Below are 26,739 nucleotides of genomic sequence, written 5' to 3' on the forward strand. Positions count from 1 at the left end.
AGAATTTGGGAGGAGAAGTTTCCCACCTGCCCTCCCTATGTGTTGTGTTTTAATGCTTATTTATTTTCAGGTGCGGTATTGCAGAGAATGTCATGGCAGTGGACAATTGGCGGTGGTGGTGGTCTTTGATGGTGGTAACTAACCCATGAGATGGAAGTGTGGGGGACTCGTTGGTGGTATGGGCCCCCCTTTGGTGTACAGTTAACACGGGTTGGCTGAAGATGGTAATGGTGACACTACGGGTAATGAGTTGTCTTCGGGCTGGTGTTATCACGGCCGTAGGCCTTGTACGGTAAAGGCCCGCAGTGTAGATGTGGAACAGAGTTATTGGGGAAGTGCCGTCAAAGACCACCCGGGGGACAAATCTGATATTTGAGTTTTTGTTATGGTTAACTAGTTCACGACCGGCGCACGCAGATGTACATCGGCAGAATGGCATGGGCAGGCATAATGGCGTACAGGTACGTCCATTTTTATATGCTGCCCTGCCATCGCGTGAGTCCGGTCGCGGGTCCCGGGGACTCGATCGCCGCGGAGATACCCCTGATCGCCTCACGGGGCGGCTGAACGGGGAGATGACATTGTAAAAAGCTCCCCATTCTGCCTAGCAACAAGTGATGCTGATCTCTGCTCCATGTGATTGGAGCAGAGATCAGTGTTCACTAAAACAAAGCCCAGCCCCCCACAGTTAGTAACACACCCCTAGGAACACTTAACCCCTACACTGCCACCCCCTGGTTAACCCCTTCACTGGCAGTGTCATTTACACAGGAATCACTGCATTTGTATAGCACTGATTGCTGTACAAATGACAATGGTCCCAAAAATGTGTCAAAAATGTCCGATGTGTCCGCTATAATGTCGCAGTCACAATAAAAATCACTGATCGCCGCCATTACTAGTAAAAAAAAAATATAAATAAAAATGCCATAAAACTATCCCCTATTTTGCAAACGCTATAACTTTTGCGCAAACCAATCAATAATCGCTTATTGCGATTTTTTTACCAAAAATATGTAGAAGAATATGCATCGGCCTAAACGGAGGGAAAAAAAGGTTTTTTATATATTTTTGGGGGATATTTTTTATAACAAAAAGTAAAAAATAATGTGTTTTTTTTTTCAAAATTGTCGCTCTATTTTTGTCTATAGCGCATAAAATAAAAACCGAAGGGGTGATCAAATACCATCAAAAGAAAGCTCTATTTGTGGGAAAAAAAGGACATCAATTTTGTTTGGGAGCCACGTTGCACGACCGTGCAATTGTCAGTTAAATCTACGCAGTGCCGAATCGCAAAAAGTGGTCTGGTCTTAAGCCAGAAAAATGGTCCGATCTGAAAGTGGTTAAAATGTTATATATATTTTTTATATTTGTGAATAAAAGGCTGCTATGGCTGGTTATACTCCAATTAAAGTGTGGTCTCGTTATAATAGGTAAGTTTAGATGGGGAGTTAAGGTTGGAGTATAAATTGGCAGCAGTCATTATAAGGGGCACTGATAGGCGGTATTGATGAGCACTGATATGAGGCACTGATGGGCACTGACAGACAGCATTGCTGGGCACTGATAGGTAGTACTGTACTGGTAGTACATTGATTAGCAACGATAGGCGGCACTGAAATGCAGCACTGATCGGCGGCACTGAAATGCAGCACTGATCGGCGGCACTGAAATGCAGCACTGATCGGCGGCACTGATAAGTGCCATTGATGAGCACTGATAGGTGGCACTGGTAGGCACCTCTCCTTTCCTTACACAGACTCAGCATTGGGGGAAAGGACGGCCGATACCCAGCAAGCCTGTTTACATGTGATCAGCTAATCACATGGTAAAGGGCTGCCATAATTGCGCTGGATGCACATCCCAGGGGGCATATGGGAGGCAGAGTTCTGTGAGGATATACATGGACACCCTACCAAAATTGGAAGCCCAGGTGTCAGCCTTTCGCTGGCCTACTAGTGCAGTAACTACATTATACCCACTAGTCTTATTCTTTCCACACCCTTATTAAATAAGTCTGTATATCATTTATTAACATTCATATTACTTTATGTACTGCAGCTCAGAAAGCGGGAAACAAATGTGTTTGCATTAGATCATATGATGATGAACCAAGAGGCAAAAGGTCAGTAATATGGAAAACTAATAATTGAACATATACTGTATGTAAATATCATATACATAGAAAGCTTGTTAAACAATAAAACTAGAGATGATTACCAAAGATTACAATCAGGGCTTTAAGGCTGAACTCTGAACAAGCAGCTAAATACACAGTTAAAATACACATACTGTATGAAAGCTGTATTATCTGTCAGAGAATATGTAATGCTTTGCAGTTTTTTTCTTGACACCCCTACCAGACACCACAGACAGGTCCTTGCCCTCCACTGCAGCAGTGAAATTTGGTCAAAACACACCTACAGCCTTCTGATTGGATTATAAAAGAAAAGCAGAGAAGTGATCTTATCACTCTGCCGTTTTCTCCTCTTCTTTACAAGCTCACCCTTCAGAGTTTAAATGGGTGCTGTACAGGGGACTAGAGGAAGCTAATATTATGATACTTGTATGTCTGCAGTTTAGGATACAGCATAAGACCCAAAATGTTTCTTGAGATGTGTCACATAAGATTACCAAAATTCGCTCACCGGATATTCAACTTGTAGTGTGATGATTATAAAATTTTTACAATTAGGTGAGTATATAATGCTTAATATTCCACATTAAAATATAGAGATTCAGTAAACTTTATTTCCCAAGACCGCCTGCTCTCTAGCTCCCTTGTCTCCTCCTCCCATGCTTGTCTCCATGACTTGTCCAGAGCCTCCCCCATTCTCTGGAACTCCCTACCCCATTCTGTCTGACTATCTCCTACTCTGTCCACTTTTAGGCGACTCCTGAAAACTCATCTCTTCAGAGAAGCCTATCCTGCCTTCATCTAATAACCAAATCTTTTATTTCTCCCATCAATTAATCCCTCAGTTATTACCTTTTGTTCCACCAATCCCTCCCTTATTAAAGCTCCCAGGGCCCTCCTAACCCTCTTGTATTGTTGCTGTACTGTCTCTTTTTGTATCGTAAAGCACTGCACAAACTGTTGCCCCTATATAAATCCTGTATAATAATAATAATAACTTTGTAAAACCAAGCAAAAGTCATTATAATGCTATGTGGCTATTCTCTGAATGCATCTATGGATTGCGGTCATTGAATGTTGTCCTATAGCTTAATCTCTAGTTATCTATTTCTCTGGGGTTGCAAAAGTTGGTGTTCTCCTCCCTTTGGACTCAGCTAATATTGTGCCATCTCCCAGGACCACAAATGCACAGTGCCCCAGTTCTTGGACCCCAGCAGTCAGTATGACGTTCTGGGATACCCATTATGACATTGCCCTTAACACTTTGGGGTTGATTTAGTAAAACTGAAGAGTGCAAAATCTGGTGCAGCTGTGCCTTGTAGCCAATCAGCTTCTAACTTCAGTTTGGAGGAACTGCGGTCTGCTCACATAATCTGTAATAAAAACATCTTTGCCAGTCTGAAGCTTCCCTCCAACCACTTAGCATATTATTTTATATATATATACTGCGATTCTGTACTTGCCAAATATGCTGCAGAAATCTCCCTCCACTGAGTCTGGCTGCAACTATTTTAACGGCAGGCAGCTGAAGCTGCTGCCTGTTCACTTCCTGCATTTACACATAGGCACACCTCCAGCTCCGCAGCTCTCATTGACCCTCTTATGGTTCATTCCACCTTCACAAGAGTGAGAGAGAGCTGTGCATGATGTCATAAGCCTAGGCTTTTTACCAGACAAGAAATGGGAAGTGGGCTGTATAAGGTATTTACTGGTCAGAAAAAAAATGTTTTACTATCCAAAGTGAAAACAACAAGGGCAGAAGATTTAATAGATGGAAAGATGAAAAAAAACACTGAAGTTCCACTTTAAGCTTTAATTAAATAAACCTAGAAGCTGATTGGTTACTATGCAGACCTACAACAAATTTTGCACGCTCACGTTTTAGTAAATAATCCCTCATATGGCAATGTGCCATGGTTGGGTAGTGGTTTTCTTTTTAATGTGGTAGAAATTCTGAACTAAGAGTCAAATAAAATAAAAATAAAAACACATCTGTAGTATACCATATAACAGGAAAAGTCAAGAATCACTTACCACATTGAGTGTCTGTCCATAGCTGGAAACATGCTGGTTATATAATGTTAGTATATGGGAGAGGACTTGTATTCTTTCTTTTTCAAGATCTTGGATACTCTGAAATCCAATAAAAAATAACTGAAAATGTACTCAATAACAAAACCAATAATACAGAAAGAAGAGTCATTTACAATCATAAATGCAATTGATACTTTTCTTTTTGTATTGTTGTTAGATATACACTTTTGTCAGTGTTTTGTACTTGCCAAAGGTCGTTCCCACTATATGACCCCAATATGGGTGTTCAGAACTGCAATTTTTCTGTTTATTCATATATATCACTACCCCTGAAGGAGCTGTTGTAAGTTAAAGTTGTGTTCCCCCCCAAAAAAAAATTATTAAAATTCCTAAAAAAATAAAAAATAAAAATTTAGATTTTTTTTTTAACTCACCTCTAAATGCTTGTTGCTAGGGGTTCTGTCGTAGTCTGCCTCCTTCAGTGCCCGGGCACCTGACGTCACTTCCCCTCGGCTCAGTCAGTCATCTGGGACACGTGACAGGTCCCAGATGACTGCTCGGCGTGTGTCATGGCGTGCGGCGCCGCTCGCGCCTGCGCAATGGGTGCCCAGCTGTGAAGCCACAGCCGGTGCCCACAGTAAGAATGCCGTTCCCCCACATTGCTAGACCCTGAGACAGGTAAGTGCCCGATTATTAAAAGTCAGCAGCTGCAGTATTTGTAGCTGCTGACTTTTAATTTTTTTTTGTTAAGGGCACCCCACTTTAACTAGTTCTTTCTCAAATGCATGATAAACAACCTGGAACACATTAGCATTTCACTCATTCTGGCTCAATAATCAATGATCAGTAGGGGATGTCTTTGAGGATTTATATTGCTGAAGAACTTGGCATGGCATGTAGAGTGATATGGGACACTCCAGCTTCACCAAATATAGTCATGAGGACACTTCACGTCATTAGGTGTGTAGCAAGGTCCCAGGCCTCCTTTGGTCTAATGAGAATCTCCAGGGCCAGAGATAGCTAACATCCTTCTGTATATGGTGGATTGCAAGGCATAGTGGGTGTAATATGAGGTATATTAATTGGGCGCCAGACACTTCTTGAATGCAAAAGATTTTATTTCTCTTAACAGAACTTTGGGAGAGAGGATTAGGGCCAGGTACCCTAATGCTGCGCACACACAACCGGGCTTTCCGGCAGAAAAGGTCTGACGGTCTTCCTGACGGAGTTCCGATGAACTTCCAACCGAACAGACTTGCCCGCACACGAACGGACCAAAGTCTGTTCATTTTGAACGTGATGACGTACGACGGGACTAGAAAAGGAAGTCCAATAGCCAGTAGCCAATAGCTGCCCTAGCATCATATTTGGTCTGTCAGACCAGCAAATAGGCGAACGATTTTCCCGATAGAAATTGATTCCCAGATTTGAAGCATGTTCTATTTCTAGGTCCATCGGAATTTTTTAACAAAAAAGTCAGATGAAGCCCACACACGATCGTAATATCCGACGGAATGATTCCGACTGACCTTTTCTGCTGGAAAGTCTGGTCGTGTGTACGCGACATCGGGTATTTGGAAGATTAATTGGCAGATTCTGAGACTGCAACAGGAGGACAGCCATGCAGGGAAAGGCATCCAGCAAGACACCACATCTGCATGTGTAGGAATGCTGTCTTCTATGGCAACAGTCTTTAACAGTTTCTAACACAAAGTGTAACAGTTCCTCAACTTCCACTACAAGCACTTCACACTGAGATATCGGGACACAGCACAGGGCTAAAACTTCAAGGGACAAGGGAGTTTAAACCTGGATAGTTGGCAAGTATGAGACAACTGCTTTGGGCCCCACAGCAATGACAGAGCCCAGGGCAGCTGCCCCTTTTGCCCTGACCTAAAGAGGGTCCTGGATCTGATTGATCATTGATCTTTACAGTATGGACCTAATTGTATAGCTGTTGGGCTGTGCCACTAAGAATATAACTTTTTTTGCAATTTGCAAGTTGACTAGTAAAATAGACTGGTCTTTCTTTTTGTCTAATACAATAATATATGTTATTGGTGAATGTAAGATTGTTTTTAACATTAAACAATAAATGGATTGTGTAACAGTTATATAGGGTTTACATTTTTTGCTGAAGAGTGGAACAGTGTTTATTTTTAGGAGATGACATCTGATAGGTTACAATGAACATCTGTATTTTATACCTTGCTGTGGTACTTTGCTATACTGAATATGCCGGAATTGTTCCAAAACAGTTATTGGATTTTAAACTATTTAATTAGCATTAGTAGTAATAATAATATACCGTATATACTCGAGTATAAGCCGAGATTTTCAGCCTCTTTTTTTAGGCTGAAAGTGCCCCCCTCGGCTTATACTCGAGTCACCGCCGTTGCCTACACGATCAGCGTGTCGTGCAGACAGACGGCGGCCATTCCACTATTCAAAAGCCGCGCCTCCCTGTCTGTGATAGGCGGAACACTCAATTTCCCAGCAGTCAGTGTTCCGCCTATCATGGACATCCGCTCATTCTCATACTATGGACGAGGATGAGAGGATGTCCGTGATAGGCGGAACACTGACTGCTGGGAAATTGAGTGTTCCGCTTATCACAGACGGAGGCGCGGCTTTTGAACAGTGGAATGGCCGCCGTCTGTCAGACCAGGAGGAGAAGTGCGGCATGGCACGGCTCGGCATGGCATGGCACGGCTCGGCACACAGAGGCTGCAGAAGGCAAAGAGACAGGTAGGCTGCGATGGACACAGGGATGGACGGGACACAGGGATGGACGGGACACAGGGATGGAAGTGACACAGGGATGGAAGTGACACAGGGATGGAAGTGACACAGGGATGGAAGTGACACAGGGATGGAAGTGACACAGGGATGGACACAGGGATGGACACAGGGATGGACACAGGGATGGACACAGGGATGGACGCATGTCTCACCCTCGGCTTATACACGAGTCAATAAGTTTTCCCAGTTTTTTTGTGCTAAATTAGAGGCCTCGGCTTATATTCGGATCGACCTATACTCGAGTATATACGGTAATATTGAATTGCTTGGTATGATTAAAGAGTATGATTAACACATACCTGATAACAACTCTCCAAACTGCATTCCCACTTCAGCCTCACTTCTTGTCCATTGATATTTTCCTGATAATAGTCTTCATCTGCTTTGGTCAGGACTTCTGTTGATTTTTTCAATTTATTCAGAAGCTGTAAATTGAAAATAGGAACACTATAACCACAAAATAAGCATTCCCCAGGTCTACGTTTCCAGGCATATAAACCATCAATATAACACTGTTCAATCTTAACCTGGGATTTTCTAATGGGTTCACATTAGATATCCAGTAGCAGTTGAAGCGGCTGTAAACCTTTACAGACACCCACTGAAGTGCCTAGCCTCAGGTGATACACATGCATAGCTGAGGCTGTCAATCACCTGCTGTGAGCTTGAAGGGGTTGCTTGGTGTCCAGTTAGGCCTCTTGCACACTGCACCTTGAAAAAAGCTCAGTACCACTTATTTTTTTACTGAGCTAAAATACAGCCAATTAATTTTAATGTACCTATGTACACTGGCATGTAAACAAGTGCCATGTATTGCTCAGTAAAAAGAAAATAGAAAATCTGCATATTGTGAACGGGAGAGTAAGTTTGCGCGCATGCACGCGAAAATGCGTGATCTTGCGCAAACACATATTTGCGAAAATGCCCACAAATACATACAAAAAAAGTCTGAAAAAAGTAGATGCTCAAACAGGAGTATCGTGTGCAAGAGGCCTTAGACTATTAGACGTGACCCATTCAGATCGCAGAGGGAGGAGGAATCAGATAGGAACCACACTGTGTGTTTTGGATTGAGGCAAGTACACACTATATATGCTTTTTATGCTTCATTTCAGAGTTTCAGAGTATGAAGCAGAGATGACTATAGTTACTGTATTTATTGGCGTAAAATATGCCCCTTATCACCCTGAAAATTGAGTACAAATAGCGTGTGCATGTTATATGCCAATACTTCAATTTTAGCTGCCTTGGAGGGGACAGGGAGGGAGGCGGGATGAACGCCGTCAGATTACATGCAGTGAGAATCTCCTTGGTGGCCTCTGTAATAGGAAGTCCCGTCGCCTGGGCTGCCATTGGACCACTGTTCTGTCTATCATAGGAGATTCTCACTGTATGTAATCTGTTGGCGCTCGTCCCATCCCCCTCTCTGTCCCCTCTAGGCTGCAGATGGGCATCGATCAGGCTGCACTGATGGCAATGGTGAGGCTGCTGCACTGATGGCAATGGTGAGGCTGCTGCATTGATGGCAATGGTGAGGCTGCATTGATGTGGAATGGTGAGGCTGCATTGATGGCACTTGTGAGGTTGCAGATGGGCACTGATCAGGCTGCATTGCTGGCAATGGGGAGGCTGCATTGATGACAATGGTGAGGCTGCATTGATGGGGAATAGTGAGGCTGCATTGATGGGGAATAGTGAGGCTGCATTGATAGCACTTGCGAGGCTGCAGCATTGATGGCAATGGTGAGGCTGCTGCATTAATGGCAATGGTGAGGCTCCATTGATGGCACTTGTGAGGCTGCAGATGGGCACTGACCCTTATTTTGCTTCAAAGTTCCTTATTTAAAATGTACCTTTTTTCTGAAACTTTCCTCTTAAAATTAATGTGCATGTTATACGCCGATAAATACAGTATATATAATAATTAAGTAATAAATGATACATAAACAGTAGAAATAGAACAGGTAACATGTTACAGCTACAGTATATTTACAAAATGCCAGTAAACTGATTCTAGTCAGACCATGGACAGAATTATGTTAGGATCAGGGAAAGTTTTCTCTTACTGGAGGTGGTCTGTTGGATGTCGATTGTATTATTTGATGTCAAGTATAGACCAAATAGATGAAGGTGAATAATTTAGCTGAATGAGGTTTAATTTATCCAAACGACTTAAACAAAAGTAAATGGCAAAAGTGTTAAATTAAAGATTTCAAACAATAAACTGAACTGGTGAATCGACATTTAGACCTGGTCCACACTGGTGCAATTTCTGGGGTGACTCGAGTTGCACAGAATTTCATGACAAAAGAAATCATATTGGTTTCAATGTTGCATGTTCACATCACTGTGGGTCAGCATGGTTCCTTCACTGCTTTAGTGCAATTCCCGTGCAATTTTGTCTCCACAGACTACAATGGAAATGCATAAAATTTGCATGAACATGCGACTGATGCAGTTTTGAAATTTCATTTTTTTTAACCCTCAACTAACCTCCCAGGCAAATGCTTGGTCCTTCAAAATAAGTAGTAGTAGTACTATGCACCCAAGGCATAAAATCGCATAAAAAATGTACAGGAATAAAATCACATCAAAATCGCAAACAACGTGCACTACATAATCGCACCTTAAATTGCATCAAAATCACATCACTAGTGTGAACCAGGCCTGAAAAAATATATAGATATGTTAACCGTTCACCAAACAAGTAATAAAATAGCAGGAAAAAATGACTGAACCCTTCCTAGGTAGCTACTACAGTTGGGCAAATGGTGTGGGCAGAACAAAAGCTCAGCCCAAACATCGCCTGTTCAGCGAACATCTGAATTTGCAGGGCGTTCAGTGGGTGTTTTCGCCCTGCTGAACGCCCTGCAATGCACTGCATGCTGCACAGTGCATTCAAAGCTTTGTCCAATCAGGGCACAGTGAATAGCTGGTTGTTAAGGTGTGGGGCCAGGAAGTTGGCCGCGGCGTTCTTAACAACCAATGGGATATCAGCTGTTAATAGGCTTCCCTGCTGACAGCTGAACATTTTTTTTTTCAAATAATAAAAAAGTAAAAAAAATGGCAGCCCCGTCCATACCAGGAAGTTCGGGTCTGGCATGGATTTTAAGAGCAACCACACGCCAAAATCCATACCAGTTCCTTACCTGAGCATACAGACTGGCAGGCCAGGAAAGGGAGGGGGGGTGAGCAACATCCCCCCCCTCCTGAACCATACCAAGCCACATGCTTTCAACATGGGGGGGTGGGTGCTTTGGGGCGGGGGGCTCATCCCCACAATCCTGGGATATGGTTGTGGGGGTCTGCGGACAGGGGGCTTATTAGAATCTGAAAGCCCTCCAAATCCCGGCCTCCTATGTAAATGAGTATAGGTTACATAGTACCCCTACCCATTCACCAAAAGAGTGTCAAAAAGTAATTAAAAAATAGAGACAGTTTTTGACAATTTATTAAAAAATTGAAGAAGAAAAACAATGTCCCCCAATGTAGATCCATTGTCAAGTACTTGCATATAAGCCTTCAAAATGGAGACTTTTCACTTTTTTAAGTTCGGGTCCCACAGACTTTAATAGGGTTTGCGGTTCGGGTCAGAACTTTTTCTCTGTTCAGGAGTTCTGGTGTGAAACGAACAGTGGGGGTGAGGGGTGGGGCATTTGGTCCAACTCTAGAAGCCACATAGACTCACCTTCTGCCTCTCCTTCTCCGATAAGGGCTGTTTGGTGTTTTCATTTTCTACATGATGAAAAAGAACTTCATGTTTCTTAGTATGATCCATAAGCTTCTTTTTAATCTAAAAAAAATACAAAGTAATTAAAGGTAGACAGCAGCTGATTTTGAATATTAAAGAGTCAGTCCATCCAATACTGATATTACAGTTTTTCGTAGCGGCAGAAGAAATAACCCATCTGACTCTATATTATACCTTCAAGGACAGTGTTCCTGCAAAGGGACTTCTTGGCCCTGCACCCCCCCCCCCCCACATACTTACCTTACCAGTGCCCCCTTGCTGTTCTATGCTCCTCACCAGTCAGCACTAAAACGACTGGCGGCAGCGGCACCGAACAGCTGTGATGTCACTTGCCTGGTCATGTGACAGTGCTTAGGGTTAGTGTTTGGCTGCACAGCCTAAGAACTCTCACATGGGAAGAGGTCACATGCTCCTCCATAGTTGAAACAAGGTGTATGCACACCAGCTGTTAAGTAGCAAGGATTGGATAGCTGGTAAGCTTGGTATGGCATGGGTAGGGATGGGCCCTTTGCAGAGATGCTGCCGCTTCGCCCTGTATGAACCAGGAGAATGTGTCTTTTTGAGCTAACTAGCTCTAGTTTTCATCTAGCATCCACTGAGCTGGTTGCCCTGCTAGTTAAATGCCTATATTTGCCAATGTCCTTATCTTCACTATGTCACTGAACTCAGACAAGCGCTTACTAGTTCAAGTCTCTAAACTCACTGAGGCACGAGGGCTGGGGGGATAACATAAAATACTGCATCAAAAAGCATCAGTAAGCATCAGTCAAGAAGCAGGGTGAGAGCCCTGCTAAATCTGCCTGCATTACTATACATTCAGATTAAGATATAATACAGTTGTGTAGCACCTCCTGCTGTCTTTAGATTGTAAGCTCCATGATCAGGGCCCTCCTATTGCTTCTGTATTGTACTGTATTATACTTGTACCGTCACCCTTTATATTATAAAGTGATGTGCAAACTGTAGGTGCTATATAAATCCTGTATTATAATAATACCTAGTCAGCAATAGCAATCCACCTATTGCTTGTACTTACTACTTAAACATTTAAATCAATAAGACTTTCTACCTGACAATGCAATGCCTCCCTACTCTGCATCCTCAGCATTACATAGAGCAGGAAATACCTTGATCTGTTGTTTCCAGTTGTTTAGCACAGCATTTGCCGCCTTGTCAACTTCGTTATCTAGCTTGGAGTGGAGAAGAATGGATTCATTAGTACAGATTTTTATTTTTTAAAAACCTTTAAAATATCCTGCTAGGTCCTTAGGACCAAAAGACAAACGTGGTTAGGAAGGCTGGGCTCTGTGTTGTTTATGAGTAAGCTGCACACTCAGGGCTTTATAAGACATAGGGGGGATTTACTAAAACTGGTGAAAACCAAATCTGGTGCAGCTGTGTATAGTAATCAGATTCCAGGGTTTCTTGTCAAAGCTTAATTGAACAAGCTGAAGTTAGAAGCTGATTACTGTGCACTGCTGGACCAGATTCTATGTGCACCAGTTTTAGTAAATCTCCCCCAAGTCATTAAGACCCCTTTCACACTGGGGTGTTTTTCAAGTGTTTTTCAGGCGCTTTAGCGTTAAAAAAAGCGCTTGAAAGAAGCCTCATCTGCAATCCCAATGTGAAAGCCCGAGTGCTTTCACACTGAGGCGCTGCGCTGGCAGGGCGTCAAAAAAATTCCTGCATGCAGCTTCTTTGCAGCGCTTTTGTAGCGATGAACACACCGCTCCTAAAGCGCCCCTTCCCATTGAAATCAACGGGAAGCGCCTGCAAAATGCCTGCAAAACTCCTGGAAAGCGCCTGCAAAGTGATTTTGGCAGCAGCGCTTTGTGGGTGCTTTTAACCCTTTATTTGGCCACTAGCAGGGGTTAAAAGCACCCCAATAGCGCTCGAAAAATGCTGGTAAAGCGCTGCTAGTTTAAGCGTCGCTTTACAAGTGTTTTTCGGGTGCTGACATTGTGAAAGGGATCTTAAAGCACTCGGGCTTTCACATTGGGATTGCAGATGAGGCTTCTTTCGATTGCTTTACAGGCTCTTTTTTTAATGCTAAAGCGCCTTAAAAACACATGAAAAAAGCCCCAGTATGAAAGGGGTCTAATAGTGAATAGTCACTAAAATACTTTTACAGCTATAGTAAATAGTGGATGGATGGGGCTCTTTGATGTTGGTTTATTTGCGAGTTAGAAATATGTTTGAAGTTGTCTATGCAGTAAATGGTTTTAATGTCAGGAGATGGCTCTGACTATGACTCTCAGTGTGCGGTAAGAAGGGCGAGAGGCTGGAATGAAAAATGATGTCTTTAGCGCTAGTCACAACAAATACTTAGTCTTAACAAATATACAATTCAAGGCTGTAAATGTAGCACAGTCGCTTACCTTTTTCCTTCTCTTGTCATGTTCTTCTAAGATTTGATTTGTTGGTTTTATGGCATCTTGTTGCATAGCCGTGCCAAGTTTTCTAAATACAAAGAGCAAACATTTGTGACGTCACTTCCTGTTTCCGGTCCCATGTTTTTTGCTCTTTTGCTTTTAAGGATCATTTAGACCCCGCATTTCTCTATAAAGAGGACGTGTCATGATGTATTGTTATCATAAGGGATTTTTACATTCTTTGTGATAGCAATAAAAGTGACCAACAAAATTTTATTTTTTAAATAGGAAAGTGTAAAAATTAAAAGAATGTAATAAAATAAATAAATACTTTTTTTTTAAAGATGTCCCCCATCCTTGCTTTCTTGCGCACAGTGGTGAACGCATAAGTAGGTCACACCCACATATGCAAACATCGTCCGCACTACACATGTGAGGTATCGCAGTGAACGTCAGAGTGAGAGCAATAATTCTAGCACTTGATTATCTCTAAACTCTAAACTAGTAACCTGTAGAACTTTCTAAAATGTTGCCTACGGAGATTTTTAAGTACTGTTTTTAAGTACTAAGTACTATTCGGGGCCATTCCACGAGTGCGCGCAATTTTTTAAAGCATGGCACCTTAAGTGTCAATGTAAAAAAATAAAAAATTAAAACTGTATATGTATTGGGGGTTATTTACTAAAGGCAAATCCACTTTGCACTACAAGTGCACTTGGAAGTGCAGTTGCTGGAGATCCGAGGGGAACATGCAAGGAAAATAAAAAACAACATTTTAGCTTGCACATGTTTGGATGATAAAATCAGCAGAGCTTCCCCTCATTTTAGATCTAACCCTCAGATTTACAGTGACTGCAATTCCAAGTGCACTTTTAGTGCAAAGTGATGTCAGGAAAAGGCCTGGTCAGCAATTGGTTAAAGCTGAACTCCAGGCAAACCACTAAATAAACAGATAAAATACATATAAGGAAGCTGTTTTACCCGCCAAACAATTTCATTTTCTGTACATCCACTACTGAGATTTACACAGATTTACTGCACTTCAAAGCCATGTGTAGCCGGGCAGGATACCTAACTTTTCTCTGCTGCAGTTCAGTAATACTACTGTAGATTTGAAAGAAGATAAGTGGGACTTTTACAGTGCTTGTAATAGACAAAACTGACTTCATAAAATCTTAATACATTTATTTAATTACAGCATTAAAAAGATTATATATAAAAACAAATCGGCTATTGACATCATCTTGTTATCCTTATTTTCACGGTGGTACAGAAGTAGAAACTCCCAACATGTTTCGCACAGCAGGGCTTCTTCAGGGGAAAGTAACCGCCAGTATTCTGGGAACTGTGTTACAAAAAACAAATATACATAACTCCTCTAACAGTGACATAGCAGGAATGTGGTACTGATAGATTGCTATCATTTACCCACACTAAAGGATGTGGTGCTGATAGGTTGTTATAATTTACCCACACTACTACGTATAAAACTATTGCAGGTCCAGTCCTCTTCCCACCCCAACCCGTGACTGGACATTGAAAAGAGAAGCAGCAGAGTTCATCTCTCTGTCACTTTTCTCTCTCTTCCTACCAGCATGCTCCTTGTGCTGTCACAGAACTGAATGGCTCTTTGTGCTGCTTTTCCTGCTCCAAGACTAAGCTCCGCTGTGCAAGGGACTGGTACCAAAGCAAATTCAGGTACTTACACAAGATTTATTTGTAATCTTTGCATAGATTATTTTGTGTAGGTGTGTATTATATGCCCCATGTGTAATAATACCTTGAGATTGAGATTTGTACTTACTTGTGTACTTCAGCTGTTGCCTTCATTTCTTCAGCAGCACAGGCCCAAGCACTATTAATGCAACTAAATAAGATAATTATAATTAATTGTAGTTCTTCACACAGCATTTCATTTATCATCTTCCTCAAACTTATTTGGCCTGGAAACACAATTCTATCATCTGGAAAAGCCATGAGACTAAAGCAAGCCATAGATCTGATTTTTGCTCCATTCCCCCATCAATAAAGTCAATGTTGATGGATGAAATCCCTCCCACAGCGCTCCCTGTCAGCAGCACACAATGATTATTGTTAGCAGCTATAGTCACCGGCAGAAATCGCATGCAAACAAATTAGACAGGCTAGTTGTACGGAAGTCGATCGATGGATCAATACAACCAGCCTGCTCATAAATGGATCGAACCTTGGCTGGCCCCCCTGCTGAACTGGCCAAAATTTGATCCATTTATGACTGGATAGCTGGAAGCCTGGACTACACTTTTTATTATCCTAGGCCAAACCCTCGCAAATCAATGTAAGAAAGATAAGGTGATACATTTGGCATAAATTCCCACAAAATATTTCTAGCTTTTGAAATTTACATAAAACAAGGCATCTCTTTTTTTTCTCTTTGGTATAAACTGCAGATCAAGTCAAATTTAGGAAATTATAGTTTTTAGCATTACAATACATTTAAAGGGGTTCTTCATCCCAGGAGGGAGTCGGCATACTAGCTGTGGGCAGCCTACTGCAACTCTTTGGGACTCCACTGCACATACGCAAGCTGCGCTGCACCCCTTGATTGATCCTGCAGTCTCCTTGGGCCTGTGACGTGTCCCTAGAGGCTGGGGGAGGGGGAAGAAGGGGGGTCAAACTTAAGCTCAGTATGCCGTGGCGATCTTACCGGAATTTGGAGCAGATACCTGTCAAAATCAGGTACCCCCCCCCCCCCCCCCAAAAAAAACCCATCCCAAATAATAGAGAGGAGAGCCGGAGGAGGAGGTAATGTGGAACTTCCCCTTTTGGGTAAAGTTCTGTTTTAAAGTGTTTGTAAATGATCACCTTGTAAAACAAGTAAAACAACCCATTCAGTTTAAAATAGAAGGCAAAACATTTGTGTATAGATTAAAAAAAAACAAAAAAAACATTATAAATACAAAGTTTCCCCTTTTTTCTAAGTGATCACATTCCCTCTGTTCTTAGCTGCATGGAGGGGATGCAGCAGCACACTGGGCTTCCCAGTAAAATGCTGTGCAGGGGAGGTGTGCCAGGACAAGGTTGACTTCCCAGCGCAGCTAGAGAACTGACCACTCTGTGTTCCCCTGCTTAGTGTGGTCAGTTTTTAATAGGAAAGCAGGGGGACTGGCAGAAACAGCAGGAAATCCACACAAGGAAGCAATACAAAGAGAACAGGCAGGCTGAGCTCCCGGCACAGCTAGAGAATTTACCATGCTGTGCTCCCTTGCTTAGTGTGGTCGGTTTTTTAATAGGAAAGAAGAGGGACTGGCAGAAACAGCAGCAAATTCACACACAGGAAGCAATACAAAGAGAGCATGTTACTTCTTCATAAAAGTGCATTAGCAGCCACATATCAGAGATATGAAATGTTGGGGTAACAAGCGTATTAATGAATACCACACTGCATCATTTGTTTTTATATCTCCCTGGAGTTTAGTTGAACTGCAGGCATAAAAATGTTCATTTAAATATATTCCTTAATGGCCACAAAGGATAAGAATCTACTTTGTATGCACTAATGCCTATGCAAACACAGTTATTGTTGTAAACGTATAAGAGACGCCATCACTGTGCAGATAGTAGAGCTATAGGGGGATCCAACAGCCCCCACCCACTACAGAAAGCTACAGGAGGGGGTGGATAGAAGACCAGTCACCCCAGCAGTGACCAGCCTGCATAGAGGCAAAGTATCACAATGGATTATGCACAGATCTGGAAGAAATACACCAAAATGCATATAAGAACACAGATGGCTCGTGTATTTAGTCAATATTTGCTTTTCCCAGAGTTCAGCTTTAAGGCTCCTTTCACATGATAAGCCCACTCAGATTCGCCTGTCCGTTTTCCAGGTGGATCCGAGCGGGCCACCCATTGACTCCTATAGGCAGGCAGATGTCAGCGGAGATGTGTCTGCTGGCACCCATCTGCCATCTGATCCGCTCAAGACAGACGTATTGGCAATACGTCCGCCATCCTTCTGGCGGATCGGATGGGATCTGATGAAAATGGACATGCAGTCCATTTTCGTCCCATTTACCACATAGAAATCAGCAGGGCTCTGACAGGTCCCTCCCCACATCCGCCAGCTCAACGGAGATCAACGGATCGATCTCCCGCTGAGCTGGCAGACTCTGCTGAGCGGATCCCAAGCATTATCTATAGCTACATTTAGCTGTAGGTAAATTTCTATTTTTTTTTACATCTTGATGTTTCAAAGAACTAATAGAGGGAAGTAATCTGATACTAAAAAAGCCTAATAGTTTTCATTTTATTATTACAAGATCATTAATGTGGCCTCTGGTAATAAATAAAATATAAATACAATAGAGACTGTACCATCATCAAGGAATTGAATATTAAAGAAACTTGGGAGCCTAATTCCCAGTTAGGCCTCTTTCACACGGGGCGGATCAGTAAAGATCCGCCCCATGATGATCCGCTCGCTCAGTGGGGATCGCTCCGTTGTCCCCGCTGAGCCGGCTGCGGAAAGGGCAGTCTCCGCACACTGTGCAGGGACCGCCCTGTCAGCTCTCCGCTCTCCTCTATGGGGATCGGATGATCACGGACCGTGTGTCCGTGTTCATCCGATCCGCTCTGCAGACGGACAGAAAAATAGGATTTTCCTCCGTCTGCAGAATCGGACAATTGCGGAGGCGGACAATAGCGGGTGTCTGCGGATGCTCATCCACAGACACCCGCTATCCCATAGGGATGAATGTATGGCCCGTATTTCATCCGCAAACGGATGGATGAAATACGGACATACCATCCGCATGTGTGAAAGGGGCCTTAGGCTACCAGGGATGGCAATTGGACTATCACGGTACAATAAAAAACAATACAATTGGGAATCATAACAAAAATATACAAAGATTTACAGATGATTTTATTAATGCCAACAGAATAATCATCATTTACAAAATAAAAACATGGTAGTGGTATATGAATTATCACCAATAATTTTATGCCTACTGTGGCAGGTTGGATCTATTGTGTAAAATCACTTACCTGTATGTGATTTTGTGCACAAGCAACTGGGGGGCGCACGCGCCGTCGGAGCCATGATCGTGCGCTGATTGGCCACAGGGGGAGCCCCCAGAGAGATAGAACAGTGGTCTGCCGATGTAAACAAGGCAGACAGCTGTTTTGTCAGGCATGGGCACTGTGATCTTGTGTTCCTGCTAATCAGGAACACAGATCACTGTGTCCATACAGTGAGCCCACCCAGTAAGGAAGCACAAACAGGGAACAGACTTAGGCTGCATTCACACCTGAGTGTATTTTTTTCTGGCAGAAAGTCAAGCGATTTTGCCCCAATTTTTGCTGTATTTTTTGCCGCAATATTGTGTCAAAAGGTCACCAATGTAAAAAGCAGAACAATGCCTGTAATCTGCCTAAAAAGAAGCTCATGTACTTTTTTCAGCTTCAGGCATTTTGCTTCAGGTGACAAAACACTCAGATGTGAACAGGTGCCATTTAAAGGAATGTGATTTTGCTTGTTGGGCATTTTTCATGCATTTTTTCTGGCGTTTAACGAGCTGAAAATGCTCAGGTGTGAATGCAGCCTCAACCCTTTGCATTTTTTTTTTTACAGTGATCAGTGCATTTTTTAGCACTGATCACTGTAATAATGTCACTGGTTCCGAAACAAGTGTCAAAATTGGCAGTTACGGGTCCAATCTGTCCGCCGCAATGTCACAGTCCCGCTAAAAATCGCTGACCATCGCTATTAGAAAAAAAAAAAATCCAGAAATATATCCCCTATTTTTTAGATGCTATAACTTTCGCGCAAACCAATCAATATACGCTTATTGGGATTTTTTTTTTCCAAAAATATGTAGCAGAAAAATATTGGCCTAAACTAATAAAAAAATGTTTCATTTTTTTTTTAATTGGATTTGTTTTATAGCAGAAAGCAAAAAATATTGTTTTTTTTTCTTTTCAAAATCGTTGCTCTTGTTTTGCAAAAAATAAAAAACCAAAAGAAGGCTACTGTATATTTGTGGAAGAAAAGGGAGATCAATTTTAATTGGGTAGAGCGTATTTTGATATGAATTTGTTGGTTTTGCACTATTATATGCATATCTTCAGTGTGGGTGTATGTATAATTTGCATTTATTTATGGATTCAGGTTTTGCTTTTGAAGTTTAAAAGGAACAGCGCACCAATTCTTTCACATTATTAAGATGACATTATCATATGTAATGACTGCACAGAGATGTCACTGTCATACAGTTCATGGTTCAGTATCCCGATGTATGTAGATGACACATGATCACACACAGAACTATTCATCTCCCTGATAAACTGTCAAAACATTGCAGATCATTCACCTGCCATATACAAGCCAGCAGTGTAGAAGAATAAATTAGATTCAAGTAACACCACATCTCCCTAGCGTGCAATAAACACTAACCTGCGTCTGATCTCAGAACTGAATGCGATTATTTCTGAAAAAATGACCCCCTATCATATGGGCACAACAGTAGCATTCTCTTGCAACTGAAGCACATTGGAGGAGATTTACTCAAACTGGCGCACACAGAATCTGGTGCAGCTTGCATAGTAACCAATCAGCTTCTAACGTCAGCTTGTTCACTTAAGCTTTGATAATAATATCTAGAAGCTGATTGGTTGGTATACACAACAGCGCTAGTTTCTGTGTGCACCAGCTTTAGCAAATCCCCCCTACCCCATCTTGTTTTTTTGTGTGTTGGACAGAGCAGGAAGTACCGGTAGTTAGAACCCAACTTTTGGGAACCCATTTTGGAAATTTTCATTCACTTCCTGTGTGATCACCCAGACAGGAATGGAATTCAATTTCTTCATTGGGGGGCACAGGCATTGATGACATTATTTTCAGTGAATAGGCCGGATAGAAAGGGGCTAAGATTGCTGTTCCTTTATCTCATCTGTGTCCTTTCATAGGTTATCAGTTAATTAAAATGTTATTTTAATTTTGTGTGTATGTGTGTGTTAGTCATTAGTTCATATGTTGAGAAACGTAAATCACATATGTAATCACTTTCCTTGGGGTTCTTGCAAATAAATATTAAGATAAATACCTTCAGGAATTGGAGACTTCCCCAAAGACTGATCACTGAATAAAAAAATTGGAAAGTCTAGGCCCAAGCACTGCAGGCACAGACCTCCAAGACTCTTGCCACGGACAAGTTCCTCTCTGTCCCCCCTAAAATTCTGTTTTATCGTCACAGCTTTATTGGTGGTTGGTTTCTTGCCTGTATTGGTAAAGTTTTTTTTAAGAGTTATAACCTTAGGTGGGTTGTTTAGTTATTCAAATGCCAATTTGTCACTCATAGGAAAGGACAGACATCTAGACCACTGCAAATTTGTTTAGGTGATTGTTGGCGGAAGGTCCTTCTCCGACTACGCCAAGCATGTGGGCAGGGTCTACTCACCCATGCACGTGGGGTAATCCTCGTGAGGAGCATGCTTATCAATGCCCAGGACCAGGCGGAAACTGTGGACATGTGAAGGGTCTAAAATTAGCAGTTCCCCGATTTGGAGATGGGCCTTTGCTGTGTGCAGCAATAAAGTACAGAGTTCCTCTGAAAAGGAACGTGCTGTGCCTGCATTCACTCCACCAATCCAGCGTACTTCTGTTACCTCATTCCCAGTACCAGAATGGGATCCTGCCAATCCCTTACAGTAGACCTTATGTGTGCTTTCATTTAACTGGGTCCTTCCCGTACTACATGACCAGGCCACCGATCATGTTAACGCTAGTCTGCTCCCAGTTGTCATGGGAGACAGACTGCTAGAAAGGGAGCAGAACATCGAACCCCCCCCACTACTGGAGGACCTGTTACCTTACCAGGTACCAGGCCTAACGACTGGTTGCTTGTAGCTTGTTCCTTACTTTGTTACCCGTAGCAACTATACTCATCTTCTATTACTTCATACCCCATAGTGCATTAACCGACCCTGGTTCTTTTGGATAATGCCAGAACCAACATGCACCCCTTTGAATACAGACATCCCAACCACCATAAACTCATTTCAAGGAGGTGGCAAACTCATTTCGGGGAGGCGGACGTGGTTTACGCCATGCTACCCATTGGGCGTGGCTTAAATGGGATGTGGTTTATTAGAGTCTGAGATGACTTACATAGTGTAGAATGTAGTAATGTTAAATAGGGAATGTACAGTGCGGAGTGTATGGCGGTGGGTAGTATGTGCATGTGAGGAATGTGGAGTGTACAGTGGTGAGTAGTATGAGCAGGATGGTGTTTTAGGGCAGTGGATGGTGTCAGTAGTTCTTTATTTTTATTATTATTTTTTTACAATTGTATTTTTTAAATAATTTTTTACAATTTACTTTTTTATTTTTTGGTTTTCACAGTGATTAAGGGTGGGGTGTAGTGGACCGTGTCAGTAGAGCAGTGTGTCAGTAGTTTTTTGTTTTTATTATTTTCTCTATTTTTTTAAATTTTTGTTATTATTTTCTTTAAATCATTTTTCAAATATTTTTTTCACAGTGCTTATGGGGAAGGTTTTTTTTTAATCAACCCTGTTGGGGGACAATGTGTAATTTACTGGCCCCTTCCTTTTCTGATTGAACAGTGAGTGATCGGTACTGATCACTCCCTCTGTTCATTACTAATTGAAGCATATTATACTGTGTTTACTAGGGTTCCGTTTTTAAATTAATAGGAAGTCACCGCTCAGCACAGTGCACTTCCCATTCATTCATCATCCAGTGCAGCTGAGGCGTGGGGGTTAAGCGATTTTTCGCAGGCAATTTGTCAGGGCAATGGCTGGTGTTAGTGCTTCAATCATCATGACACCATGGTTGTTATGGTGTCAGGAAGATTGAAACGCATTATTTCTATCATTATATTGTAATATAAAATGAAATAGTTCAACTCACCATAATACAAAATCAGTGGGAGCCTTGAGCGTTTTACTTGCCACCATCGCTTGTCACTTGTCACTATGCCTGCCACCAAATAGGGATGTCACTTGCCACGCTGCCTGCTACCAGATGAGGATGTCACTTGCCATGCTAACTGCCACCAGATGGAGATGTCACTTGCCACTATGCCTGCCACCAAATAGGGATGTCACTTGCCACACTGCCTGCCACTGGATGGGGATGTCACTTGCCACGAAGCCTGCCACCAAATAGGGATGTCACTTGCCACACTGCCTGCCACCGGATGGGGATGTCACTTGTCACTATGCCTGCTACCAAATATTGATGTCACTTGCCACACTGCCTGTCACCAGAGGGAGATGTCACTTGCCACTATGCCTGCCACCAGATGGGGATGTCACTTGCCACTATGCCTGCCACCAGATGGGAATGTCACTTGCCACGTAGCCTGCTACCAGATGGGAATTTCACTTGCCACTATGCCTGCCACCAAAGGGAGATGTCACTTGCCACTATGCCTGCCACCAGATGGGGATGTCACTTGCCACTATGCCTGCCACCAGATGGGAATGTCACTTGCCACGTAGCCTGCTACCAGATGGGAATGTCACTTGCCATGCTGCCTACTATGTAAAATCAAGCAACCCCCCTCCCCCTCCCCAGCATTGCAGAGTACTTGTAGCCAGGTACAACGCTGTCAGCCTCTCCTTAGCGCAGGTATACTAGCTACAGGTGAAACACAGGCACATGCGAGGGAGAGATTTGAGTGAACGCTGGGCGGTGAGAGATGACATTGTTCTCTCTCTTCTGGGTCGCGGCTGCACCTCTGTGTAGAACAGCCTTTGCGGCCCTGTAAGTAAGGGCGGAACGGCGGTGTGGGCACACCTCACCACTGACATTACTTGTCTCCACCACAGCCCGGCAGCAGAGGTGCCACAGGTTGGGGACCTCTGCTATAGAGTATACAACAAAAAAATGTAAATTACTGTGTGCTCCTGAAGTGTTCGGGATTAGCTTGAAGAAAGGAAGGGAGAAGAGCACACAGAGGCAGGCCTTAATAAAGACCCTCTTCTTGGCTCACTTCTTCTTTCCTGGAGGTGCCCATTCTACTCTGCTCCATAAGTAAGGCTTGAAATCACTATCACTATTACCAAAACTTTATATTGTTTCCCCGAAAATAAGACCTAGTGTGATTGTCGGTGATGGCTGCAATATAAGCCCTACCCCCAAATAAGCCCTACCCTGTTTCCCTGAAAATAAGCCCTACCCTGAAAAAAAGACCTACAATGACTTTAACTAGGGATTATTTGGGGGGTAGGGCTTATATTGCAGCCATCACCGGGGATTTTTTGGGGAAACAGGGTATATAATTTATTACCAAAAGTATTGTGACGACTGCCTTTACACGCATATGAACTTTAATGTCATCCCAGTCTTAGTCTGTAGGGTTCAATATTGCGTTGGCCCACCCTTTGCAGCCATAACAGCTTCAACTCTTCTGGGAAAGCTGTCCACAAGGTTTAGGAGTGTGTCTATGGGAATGTTTGACCATTCTTCCAGAAGCGCATTTGTGAGGTCAGTGACTGATGTTTGAGAGAAGGCCTGGCTTGCAGTCTGCACTCTAATCCATCGAAAAGATGTTCTATCAGGTTGAGGTCAGGACTCTGTGCAGGCCAGTCAAGTTCCTCCACCCCAAACTCGCTCATCCAATTTTTTATGGACTTTGCTTTGTGCACTGGTTTAAATCATTTGGTGGAGGGGGGATTATGGTGTGGGGTTGTTTTTTTCAGGGGTTGGGCTTGGCCCCTTAGTTCCAGTGAAGGGAACTCTTCCTTGGTGAATATTTTTATTGAGGTTTAGCAAGATGAATAGAAAGAATGAACATTATTTGCAATGCAATCAAAGCAAGTAAACCAGTGGCGGCTGGTGTTCAAAATTTTTTTTGGGGGGGGGGGCAAAAATTCTGAAAAAAACCCCATCAAACTTTGCCACTGTGCCCATCAAACGCAGCCACTGTGCCCATTAAATGTTGCCACTGTGCCCATAAAATGCTGCCACTGTACCCATCAAACGCTGCCACTGTGCTCATCAAACTTTGCCACTGTGCCATCAAACATTGCCACTGTGCCCATCAAATGCTGCCACTGTGCTTATCAAATACTGCCACTGTGCCATCAAATGCTCTCACTTTGCCCATCAAATGCTGCCACTGTGCCATCAAATGCTCCCACTTTGCCCATCAAATGCTGCCACTGTGCCCCCCTCAGCCAGCCGTCTGTCCAGCATGGGGGGGGGCAGCGGGTGATTGTGGCAGGTGGTGAGCTGCAGGTGGCGAGCGGTGTCCTCCATGCTCCTCCATGCTCTCAATGTCATCTCCCGTCCTCTTCTCCCGTCCTCTCCTCCCGTCCTCTCCTCCCATCCTCTCCTATGACTGGACACCTGATAGGTGTCCAATCACAGTACCTGTCTTTTCTGTCAATCAGGTGACGGGTAACAGACCTGAGCACCTGATTGGTGGAGAGGAAGTTCAGTGTTAGGAAAGCGAATATTCATTTGCTTTCCTAACAAAGCTGGGTGAACTGCGAGCGCGAAACATTTGGCTCTAATCCAGCACCTCAAAAACACCTACGGCTGCTGTAATTCAGGCGCCGGGCACCCAAAAAGGTCCAGGCAGCTGAATAGGGGGTGGCAGTGGCGGCCATGGATAGATGCATGCATCTATCTATTGGTGATAGAGGGGGTGGCTGGAGAGAGGGGGCGGCATCTGTGCGCCCTTATGGATGCACCGCCACTGAAGTCGCATGAGAGGGTATCATATAACATATCTATTAAAAAACAAGCTTCTGTGCATATTGCAAGCCATTTCGGAGGCTGAGTCAATGGCACAGAGAGTTGTCTAACACCCCCAGACACCCCATCTGGGGTGAAGGGAACTTAAGGCATTAGCATACCAAGATATGTTGGACAATTGTATACTCCCAACTTTGTGAGGAAAGTTTGAGACTGGCTCTTCCTGTTCCAATATGACTGTTGGAACACAACCCGGTACTGTGGAGTAAAGAAAAGTGTATAGTAAACGCAAGGATTAGCACATATATTGAATGGCGCCTTTGTCAGTATTCTGAACTCCTATAGAGGAGTCAAAGTCTACTATATACGAATCTGCCTTTTCATCTTATCACTAATCTTATCTGAGGCTAATCAATGACATAATTGTATGCTTGTCCTGCTGAACGAAGGATTAAACAGTCAACAAGGATTATGTGACAAGGATTTAAGCCAGGTATGCATGAATCAGAGTTTGGCCAGCTCATGCAGAGTCTGTCTGAATTTCTATCCATGTATGGGCTGGCTGGTTGTACACTAGTCGATCTATTAATCAACTTCTGTACAACCAGCCTGTCCGGTTTTTCATGAACAATCAATAGTGCCCCCAGCTATAGACGGCAACAATGACCCGTACTATGCTGTAAATATAGAGCAGGAGATCACTGCACCCAATAGTAATAACTCTTGCCACTCTGCTGCTACTTTGCCTAAAGTCAAGGGGTGTGGATCCTGGGGCATTCAGACATTACAGGGCCCTGTCCAAAATTCTGGGACTGCCCTGCAAAATTTGGCACAATTAGCAACTAAAAACCAAAGTGTGTATAAAGAAAAACATTTTTAAAGGTTTTAGATTTAGAGTAGGAATGGATTAAAACATATGTACTGTATAAATAATAATAATATGAATACAGGCATTTGTAATTATATATGTGTATAAAAAAAAGGTTTTACCTTAACATGTTAAGTCTGATAGGCAGCACCGCAGCACCACCAATGCTGCCTGTCAGACTTATCAAGACAAGGTAAAATTGCCGCAGCCACGAAGCAGAGATTTTCAGTCATGGTATGTCGGTGATCATCTCTGGCTGCCATGTTAGCCCTTTGGTGGGCACTCAGGGGATATAAAAACACAGTGGTACCATCTATTATTACTATGTGAAGAATCCTAAGATTCAAAATCTTTTCACTTAAAGTGTAACTCCACTTTTGTTGAGAAAAAAACATTCCCCTCTGGGTCATCTACAGTATGTACATTGCAAGGATTATAACAACCTTTGTTGCAGATTCCTACCTTTTGTTATTCTGAAGAAATCCATGTGTGTTTGTCTGTGTCTCTGTCCTGAGTGAGTCTAATGGGAGTGGTTTCATAATTATCAATTAGCTGTGCACCTGCAGAGCACTAATGAGCAAAGCCGCTGGGCCTGCATCCCTTTAGACGTGTTCCTATTAGAAGTATCTCACCAAAACATTTTTGTTGCAAGTGATGCCTGAAATCTGACTTGTATCTTAGACAGACTTCTGGGAAATTCACGGAGCCAATCACACAAGCAGGAAATCATTTTTTCTGGGGAGGGGGGGGGGGGGGGTCTGTACACATTCTGTGTAAAGAACACCTCCAGGTAGCCATATTGCATTGCATTTTCAGAAAATTACAGCGGCTGCAGAGATTGAAAAGGAAAGGTAATTTTTAATAACTTTTAATCACAATATGACTTGTGTGGCAATTGTATACCCTATATTAATATTTCCAAATTTTTTTTCTGCAAAAGTGGAGTTAACCTTTAACCACTTGCCGACCAGCCGCCGTCATTATACTGCAGCAGGTCAGCACGATCCTGTGAACTGTCGTAGTTATACATTGGTCCCTTTAAGCGGGATAGCAGGTGCGAGGAAGAAG

General features: G+C 42.9%; 1 protein-coding gene across 1 annotated transcript in view; it reads right to left on the reverse strand.

Moving 5' to 3' along the window:
* The window catches only part of NOSTRIN (nitric oxide synthase trafficking), a 121,968-nt gene that overhangs the window by 44,365 nt on the left and 50,864 nt on the right, over window positions 1-26,739 (reverse strand). Inside the window, exons 4-9 of the mRNA XM_077447908.1 lie at window positions 14,901-14,963; window positions 13,103-13,184; window positions 11,852-11,914; window positions 10,662-10,766; window positions 7,273-7,398; window positions 4,172-4,270 (exon numbers count right to left, since the gene is read on the reverse strand). Coding sequence (XP_077304034.1) covers window positions 4,172-4,270; window positions 7,273-7,398; window positions 10,662-10,766; window positions 11,852-11,914; window positions 13,103-13,184; window positions 14,901-14,963 — 538 coding nt within the window. The remainder of the gene's footprint in view (window positions 1-4,171; window positions 4,271-7,272; window positions 7,399-10,661; window positions 10,767-11,851; window positions 11,915-13,102; window positions 13,185-14,900; window positions 14,964-26,739) is intronic.

Source organism: Lithobates pipiens, unplaced genomic scaffold, assembly GCF_037356315.1.
Source record: "Lithobates pipiens isolate NorthernLeopardFrog02 unplaced genomic scaffold, aLitPip1_a1.2 Scaffold_22, whole genome shotgun sequence".
Lineage (NCBI taxonomy): Eukaryota > Metazoa > Chordata > Amphibia > Anura > Ranidae > Lithobates > Lithobates pipiens.